The 9,531-nt window shown below is 45.6% G+C and overlaps 1 protein-coding gene across 1 annotated transcript in view; it reads right to left on the reverse strand.

Moving 5' to 3' along the window:
• LOC134943271 (carboxypeptidase O-like) overlaps positions 1 to 8,176 on the reverse strand; it is a 32,603-nt gene extending 24,427 nt beyond the window's left edge. The window contains exons 1-3 of the mRNA XM_063932211.1: positions 8,062 to 8,176; positions 5,342 to 5,443; positions 2,821 to 2,925 (exon numbers count right to left, since the gene is read on the reverse strand). Coding sequence (XP_063788281.1) covers positions 2,821 to 2,925; positions 5,342 to 5,443; positions 8,062 to 8,172 — 318 coding nt within the window. The 5' untranslated portion in view covers positions 8,173 to 8,176. The remainder of the gene's footprint in view (positions 1 to 2,820; positions 2,926 to 5,341; positions 5,444 to 8,061) is intronic.
• Between the last annotated feature and the right edge of the window lie 1,355 nt (positions 8,177 to 9,531).

The following is a 9,531-nucleotide window of genomic DNA, read 5'->3' on the forward strand; positions in this document are numbered from 1 at the left end:
TTCAGCATGGATTGCTATTTAGAGAAATCGCAAATTGAGCGATTATCGAATGACTGCGCAATGTAGCCGCTGATAGACTGACAGGAAGCCGGCATTTCTGGGCGGAAACCTGACGATTTCTGGGTGTGTCAGAGAAAAACAGGTGGGCCCAGGCATTTTTGGGGGAGGGTCTCTGATGTCAGCACAGACCACTTCCAGGCCGTCTCAGTCGCAAATTAGTGGCAGCCTCAGACCTACTTAAATTTGCTCAGACAGTAAAAAATCTTCGATGTTCTGGAGATTGCGTATGCATCTGCAAGTGGCTAGCGGTCTGCGATGCATTCGCAAACTTGTATGGGGCATTTTTTCTTCCTGTCCGGGCGGCGACTTTCGACTCTCCGACAACTGCAATTTCTCAGAATAGCGATCCATTACTGAATTAGGCCCACAGTATATTACTTGTCTATTGAATTGTTTACTTTCACGTGTATCTAGCTATTCCTAATATGATCTGGTTTCTGGCAAGCTTAAAAAGCGTGATATTTGCACTCGCTGTGTGGTGGGGATCAGCACCAGGCGCGGCTAACCGGTACCGCTAGATGGGTGTTTTCATTATTATGTGGAGATTTACTTACAGATATGCAATAAATACAATGGGCATAATTCAGATGTGGTATGAGGTGCCCCAACACTTTGATTATGGGTTCATAGAGAATTCCAAGGCCATTAGCATTTTGTCTCTGGACTCCTGGAGAAACAACCCTAGTGCAAGGTACAGTGTCTTAAATGAGGTGCAGACAGGGTACAGGATTCCGGCTATGGCAGGGATTCCAGAACAGGACAAGGCAAACAGGAACTCCAAAACTGTGACAAACAAACTGGCTAGGAACAGAGTAGGAATAGCAGAATTTAACACAAGCTGGAATAAAACTTAACAGGAGTCCATAGACAAAATGCTAATGGCCTTGGAATTCTCTATGAAGTCATAATCAAAGCGTTGGGGCAAGGTCTGTTGGTAATACAATTCACAGGTCTGCCGAGGTATGAAACGCTCTTCCTGGCCTATTATAAAAATGGACTCTGACTGTACCTGCTGATAATTACCATCTTAGGTGGTCATTCCGAGTTGTTCGCTCGCTAGCTGCTTTTAGCAGCTTTGCACACGCTAAGCCGCCGCCTACTGGGAGTGAATCTTAGCTTCTTTAAATTGCGAATGAAAGATTCGCAATGTTGTGATAAGACATCTCTGTGCTGTTTCTGAGTAACTCGAGACTTACTCGGCATCTGCGATCAGTTCAGTGCTTGTCGTTCCTGGTTTGACGTCACAAACACACCCAGCGTTCGCCCAGACACTCCTCCGTTTCTCCAGCCACTCCCGCGTTTTTCCCAGAAACGGTAGCGTTTTTTCACACACACCCATAAAACGGCCAGTTTCCGCCCAGAAACACCCACTTCCTGTCAATCACACTACGATCACCAGAACGAAGAAAAAACCGTGAGTAAAATTCCTAACTGCATAGCAAATTTACTTGGCGCAGTCGCAGTGCGGACATTGCGCATGCGCACTAAGCGGAAAATCGCTGCGATGCAAAGAAATTTACAGAGCGAACAACTCGGAATGACCCCCTTAGTCAGCCAGTGTGGACACTTGTGTGGGAGATCTAGGACAACGTTATGTGATAAGCTCTTTTATTTCTTTTAATATGTGAGTGTATTTGTTTAAAAATAAACACCCATCTATTTAAAGGATTACTGCACTATTGGCTTTTCTCTTTGTTACCTGTGTGTCGGAGTTATCTAGACACACATTTATAGGACAAAGGCGAACGTGGAATGCTGGTCACCTTGGAAGCTCTCCTGAGAAAATCTATTCTATAAAGAAATCATGATGTGCCTGTTTTTTCTGGAAAACCTTGTGAGTGAGAGGTATTGAAACCAGCTTATTCTACATTTCTTAAAAGGACTTCTATACTATTGTGCTTTCTCTTTTTTATGTGTGTATCTTGGTGTTCCTCATTATTGTGAGAACATTAAAACACACTATATAGGTTGTGATATGGAAGAAAGTAGATATCCTGTACAGGGGTGTATCTAGGGGTCTGAGCGCCCCTGGCAAAGTAAGGGGCTGGCGCCCCCACCCCACACATTTAGAATAAGGTGTTTGTATTGGAAATGGGGAATGGTCTTGTGGGGGAAGGGCGTGGACACAATAGTACTTCCAATTCAAATTATGCCACACAGTAGTATCCCTTATTTACATTACACCACACAGTAGTGTCTCGTATTCACGTTACACCATCCCTCCCCTCTAACCCACCTTTCCCACAGCCTGACCTTAACCCCCCCCCCCTCCAAAAGCCTCTTCAGTGGTGCCTAACCCTAACACACCCTTCCTAATCTCCCTCCCTGCAGCCTAGCCGTAGCCCTCCCACCCCCGCTCCCAAGGGCTGCTGGGAGCTGTAGTTTATTTTGAGTCTGATTTCAAGTGCGGTGCTGCCGGACACATGTGCCACTCCAGCAGTAACAGACTCTCACCAGGTACAGTCTGACAGTACTGCTTTTCTATCTTTTGGCCGCGGGTGGCACAGCTAGGCGGCGCCCCCTCCTTGCCTGGCACCCCTGGCGAGTGCCATCCTGGCCAATAGGTAGATACACCCCTGATCCTGTATGTGACATGCTAAATCCAAGGAGCGCCTAAGTGAAATATAATATTTTGTCATTTATTTCCGTATTATATTTATTACATGTTATGTCACCGCACTGCGTAAGGTTCTTGACGTGTCAGTGACAGACAATACCAGGGGAACACAACTGGAAACTCTAACAGTTACAATGACATACTTCTTTAATGAACCATTGACAAAATGCCACCGAAATCCATTCGCGAGCATGAATTCCGCAGTCCATCCAAATGATTTTCTTCTTTCTATCGGATGGCAGACCAATCTACAAACAGGGCGACATAATCAGATCTCTACATCATATGGGAAGAAAGAACAGTCCGGTCATCACTGTAAGAGCCGCTATTAAAGTGTCAGCCTTATAGTATGTTGTAGCTTGTGTAATTGTGTGTGCACTGCTAGCCAGGGTAACTCCTCCTGGTTACACAACGTTATACATTACTTTTATTATAAGTTTATCACTTATATCATTACCAATATTTATTTTAAATCTTATCATATCTATTAGTTAGCCGATATTATTCTATATCCGGCTCTGATACTACAGTACATAACTATGATTAATTTTACTAAATCTGATAATTAGCCTGTATACAATAGGGGCCGATTTATCACAAAATGCTTCTGAGGATGTTGATGTGTTGTGATAAAATCATCTCAATTTGCAATGTGATTATTAATTACATTGCAGGAATGCACCAATAATCACATGCAGAAACAGAGCTCGCGAGAAAGCTCTGTCCCTGCGATGCCACTCTGCAGACATATCAGGCTATTATTCGTCCAGAACGCTCCGGAACGCCGTTCCTGAAGGTGTTCTGAAAAATGACGTCATCTTGAGCGATCTCCCGGAACGTCCTAGCCGACGTGCCAGCAAAGTTTGGGAGGGCGGGTGTGGGCTGTGAGTAGGCAAATCACTATTTCCTGCAGTGGTTTGAGACGCGCCGGAGGCTGCAGATGTGCTACCTTCTGTAGAAGTGTAAAGAACCCACAAAAATGTCCGTCGCCGAGTAAGAGACAGACGCTAGAGGTCACATTTGACCTCTAGCATCTGTCTCCTCGGTGGCAGGCATTTTAAGAGGGATTTTTACACTGCTATGGACGAAAGTGCTTCCGTAGCCCCCGGCACATCTCAATCCACTGTGGGGGCTGCAGGGGCTAATGGTATGCTTACTCAAAGCCTGTGCTCACCCTTACCCCTGCCAATGCGCATGAAACCTCTGGCAATGCACAGAAGACCCCTAACAACACGTATGAAACCCCTGGCAAAGTGCATGAAACCCTTGGAAACGCACAGGATACACCTGGTAATGCACATGAGACCCCTGGCAATGAGCTTGCAGCCAGACTTCTGACAACACATATGAAACTCCTGACAACATGCATGAAACCCTTGGCAATGAGCATGATAACCCTGACAACAGGCAGGTATTTTAAAAGTAATTAGAAGCCTTTCTCTGTGGCATAATTTGTAAGGGGCATTATTGTGTGTGGGGCATAAAATCGTGTCAGGGCCATAACACTGTGTGTGGCATAATATGTAATGGGCATTATGGTGTGTGGCATATTGCGTAATGTGCATTGCGGTGTGTGGCATAATGTGTAACGTACTTTACGGTGTGTGGCATAATGTGTAATGGGCATTAAGGTGTGTGGCATATTGTGTAACGGGCATTACGGTGTGTAGCATATTGTGTAATGGGCCTTACGGTGTGTGGCATATTTTGCAATGTGCATTGTGGTGTGTGGCATAATGTGTAATGGGCATTAAGGTGTGTGGCAGATTGTGTAACGGGTATTACGGTGTGTAGCATATTGTGTAATGGGCCTTACGGTGTGTGGCATATTTTGTAATGTGCATTGTGGTGTGTGGCATAATATGTAATGGGAATTACAATGTGTGGCATATTGTGTAATGAGAATTATGGTGTGTGGCATAATGTGTAATGGGCATTAAGGAGTGTGGCATATTGTGTAATGGGCATTATGGTGTGTGGCATATTGTGTAATGGGAATTACGGTGTGTCGCATAATGTGTAATGGGCATTATGGTGTGGGGGCATTACTATAAAAAGGAAAAATTACAAATAATGTAAGGGGTATGAATCAGTTTTTTTTTCCTGTGGTAGGCAATGTCTGGGCATGTGGTTTGCAAAAATAGGGTATAAGGTAGTATTTTCCTACAAGGTCATGCCCCTTGCAGCATAGTCACACCCCTTACAGTGAGGCCACACCCCTTTTGGGGTTCCCCACTGTAGCTCCTCCCACATCACCCACAGCTCGGCACACCACTGCCCACCCACAGGAGTTCTTGAACCTATTTTTCTAAAAAATAGCATTGATCCCAAGTATGTGCTGCGCATTGGTTGCTGTTGCCGACATCTACACCACCGACACTGCCGGGTCTCCCCTTGTCATGACTACTGACACTGCTGGGTCTCCCCCCATCATGACTACCTCCTCCCACACTGCAACCCCCCCTCCCTACTGCTCATACTCATCACACCAGGGACCAGTGAACGGAGGGCTGACAGTCTTCGGATCCTCTTCCTGCTGTGACCCCCGGTGCTGTAAAGTGAGCTGCCGCTTCGCCCATTTGTGATTTTGGGACATCTGCGTCCCCCTCTGAATACCCCCCTAATTCAGTTACATGAAGACCATAAGGCATAAATGACACTCACTTTTAAATAGTACATTGGTCTTGTCTCATAGGTCGCTCCAAGATATTGTAATGTTACGAGATCTTTGTGTGTGTCCTTTATTTGATCCATCCATTTGTATATCTGTAAAATGCAAGAAAATCTCCCTTTTATTTATGTAATAATCGTCATATGGTAATACAGAAATATTACACAGGCGGTGCTGCCTTGTATGTACAATTGTATGGTGTGTTACACTGGGTGTGGTTCATCAAATCGACAGTGTCTAGGTCGACAATGTTTAGGTCGACCACTATAGGTCGACAGTCACTAGGTCGACATGGATGGAAGGTCGACAGGGTTTCTAGTCCGACATGTGCTAGGTCGACAGGTCTAAAGGTCGACATGAGGATTTTTTTTTTTTTTGGTGTCGTTTTCTTCGTAGAGTGACCGGGATCCCAATTAATGCACTGCGTCCCCTCGCATGGCTCGCTTCGCTCGCCATGCTTCGGGCATGGTGCCTTCGCTCCGCTACCGCTTCGCTCGGCACACTTTACCGTTCCAATCGTAGTCCACGTGGATCGTTAAGTATGAAAAAATTCAAAAAAAGAAAAAAAATGTGAAAAACTCATGTCGACCTTTAGACCTGTCGACCTAGCACATGTCGACCTAGAAACCCTGTCGACCTTCCATCCATGTCGACCTACTGACTGTCGACCTATAGTGGTCGACCTAAACATTGTCGACCTAGACACTGTCGATCTTCAGACCGGATCCCGTTACACTATCTATGCACGTGGCCTGTGCTGGAGTTCTCGCTCCGTGCCTACAGACGCGTCCTTATCAATCTAGTGCTTTGTAGTTCCCGCGTCACAGAACGCTAGTCCCAGACTTTTGCAGTTTAGCATCTTTTTAGCACCACATTGCGGGGGAGATGTACTAAGCCTTGAAGAGAGATAAAATGGAAAGAAATAAATGGATGGAGGTAAAGTGGACGGAGCTAAAGTACCAACCAACCAGCTCCTGTGAAACCCAGCCTGTAACATTGCAGTTAGGAGTTGTTTGGCTGGTACTTTGGGCTTAATTCAGGGTTGATTGCAAAATAAAATTTTCCTGTAATGGGCAAAACCATGGGGGTCATTCAGAGTTGATCGCTCGCTAGCAGTTTTTAGCAGCCGTGCAAACGCATTGTCGCCGCCCACTGGGGAGTGTATTTTCACTTTGTAGAAGTGAGAGCGCCTGCAAAATCTTTTTGTGCAAAACAAAACCAGCCCTGTAGTCTTCGGGATCCGGTCTGAAGATCGACAGTGTCTAGGTCGACAATGTTTAGGTCGACCACTATAGGTCGACAGTCACTAGGTCGACATGGATGGAAGGTCGACAGGGTTTATAGGTCGACATGTGCTAGGTCGACGGGTCTAAAGGTCGACATGAGTTTTTAAAAAAAAAAAAAATTGGGGGGGATTTTTTCATACTTAACGATCCACGTGGAGTACGATTGGAACGGTAAAGTGTGCCGAACGAAGCGGTAGCGGAGCGAAGGCACCATGCCCGAAGCATGGTGAGCGATGCGAGCCATGCGAGGGGACGCGGTGCACTAATTTGGGATCCCGGTCACTCTACGAAGAAAACGACACCCAATTTTTTTTCCCCCCTCATGTCGACCTCAAGACCTGTCGACCTAGCACATGTCGACCTAGAAACCCTGTCGACCTTCCATCCATGTCGACCTAGTGACTTTTGACCTATAGTGGTCGACCTAAACATTGTCGACCTAGATACTGTTGATAAAACGAACCACACCCGTAGTCTTCGTGTGCGTTGATTCTAACAATGGAGGGACGGCTTTTGACGTCACACACCCGCCCATCGAACGCCCAGCCACGCCTGCATTTTTTCTTCCACACCTGCATTTTTCTAAGCACTCCCTGAAAACGGTCAGTTGACACCCAGAAACGCCCACTTCATGTCAATCTTCCTGCGTGCGGCCGTGCGACTGGAATGTTTGTTACACTCTGTGCAAACCCACGATGCTCAAGGTGCCCGTATGACGCGACTGCCAATTTTCAGCCTGATCGCTGCGCTGCGAACAACGGCAGCTAGCGATCAACTCGGAATGACCCCCCATGTGCAGTGCAGGTGGGGCAGATGTAACATGTGCAGAGAGTTAGATTTGGGTGGGGTGTGTTCAAACTGAAATCTAAATTACAGTGTAAAAATTAAGCAGCCAGTATTTACCCTGCACAGAAACAAAATAACCCACCCAAATCTAACTCTCTCTGCACATGTTACATCTGCCCCACCCGCAGTGCACATGGTTTTGCACATTATAGGAAAATCTTATTTTGCAGTCAACCTTGAATTTGTCCCTTTATCTCCGTCCAAGGCTTAGTAAATATACACCAAAATACCAGCCAGTCAGCTCCTAACTGCCATGTTACATGACAGGAGCAGATTGGTTGGTAGTTTATCTCTCTCCACTTTATCACTCTTTAGGGCTTGGTACATCTACCCTGTTGCATCTTTCTTGCATTGCAGCCGCACATAAACAAGACTGTAGTATACGGAGTTCTTAGAATTTGCATTTTTTCGTGCTCGTAGCAGTGTAAATCTGCAGTCCAGTGATTTTTATTTGAGCGTACTTTGATGTTATTTGCCATATCAATGCATGAGACACAACTGTGTAGAAGCTCTTACAATCCATGTATCTGGTGACCCTCATTTAACAAGAAGTTTATGATTCTGGTTCATTCATTCCTCACCTCATCCATTGAGTGGTACTTTGTGTAATCAAAGGAAGACAACGATTTCTGTCGGCTTTTTCCATCATCGACAGGGTTTTCATCTATCAGTTTCTGTACATCATTTATCATCACCCTAGAAATGAGCATAAAAAAATAAAACATGATGAAAATAAATCTGGCATCATAGAATATCTACTGTATCCTACATGTAATTGGTGTTATTATTAGAGACGAGCAGTCCGGATTCCTTCGAATCTGGACCACTCCAAACAGCGGCACCATTTCACACTAATGCACGCTGCTGAAAGCTGCACTGTAGTGAATGTAATGAGACTCCAAACTCACAAGTGGCTGTGCTGTGACTTTGTATAGGGGGCACGCTGCTGTATGCTGTGCTGTACTCTGTGGTAGTGGCTGTAATGAGACTCTGGGCTCACAAGTGGCTGTGCTGGAACTGTGTATAGGGGGCACGCTGCTGGAAGCTGCACTATACTTTGCTGTAGTGGCTGTAATGATACTCCAGACTCAAAAGTGGCTGTGCTGTGACTGTATATAGGGGTTTGCTGCTGAAAGCTGCGCTGTAGTGAATGTAATGAGACTCCATGCTCACAAGTGACTGCTGTGTATAGGGGGGCACGCTGCTGAAAGCTGCGCCGTACTCTGCTGTAGTTGCTGTAATGAGACTCTGGACTCACAAGTAGTGGTGGGTTTAGGAAGGGGGGGCGAGCAAGACCCCCCCCGTAACTTACAGATACAGCCACGCCCACTTAGGATCTTCCTGATGCCGCAGCTCTGTTGCTCAATTGCAAAAGCTGCTTTCTACATTCATAAAACTGCACTTAAGCATCCACAAGGTCACACAGTGACAACAGATTAGTTAGACCCTTTAAGCTCAGTGCTCAGTACAGTGTTCGATGGTTTCTGTATGGTAAACTGTTCCGTCATCTACCGTATTGGGCAGCAGCACATGCTGTTCCATAGACTTACTTTACTAGAATATCTTTTTGAAGAAAGATTTGCTTCAATTTCGGCAAAAGGTAAGAAGGCACCTGTACATGCACCTCCCTGCCCGGGGTGACGTCCTCTACATCGCTTGGTTTCCATAGATCCAGCTGCAATGGAAAATAACGTCATGCACAGTATTACCAATAGGGAAACCTTTTATAAATACATCATGCTATATGGAAATGTATTATAGTATTATTAGTTACCAGCTCATCAAAATGATGGAACAGCATAACAGTAAGGTAGTGTCAGTAGCTGTGCACACCCAAATGGAGCAATACTTGAATTGTTCTGTCTGGCACCATCTAGTGGCCCCTGGAACGCAAAACACTTGAATTCTCCCATAGAGGTGAGGTTCAGTGTTAGTCTTTTATTATATAGGATAGTGGTGCACTGTAAAATGGTGCACTGTAAAATGTTGCTGTTTTAGAATGACAGCGAATCAGATGCTTGCTTTCATTTCCTGAGCGGTGCAGGAAAGTG

This window comes from Pseudophryne corroboree, chromosome 7 (genome assembly GCF_028390025.1).
Source record: "Pseudophryne corroboree isolate aPseCor3 chromosome 7, aPseCor3.hap2, whole genome shotgun sequence".
In the NCBI taxonomy this organism is placed as follows: Eukaryota; Metazoa; Chordata; class Amphibia; order Anura; family Myobatrachidae; genus Pseudophryne; species Pseudophryne corroboree.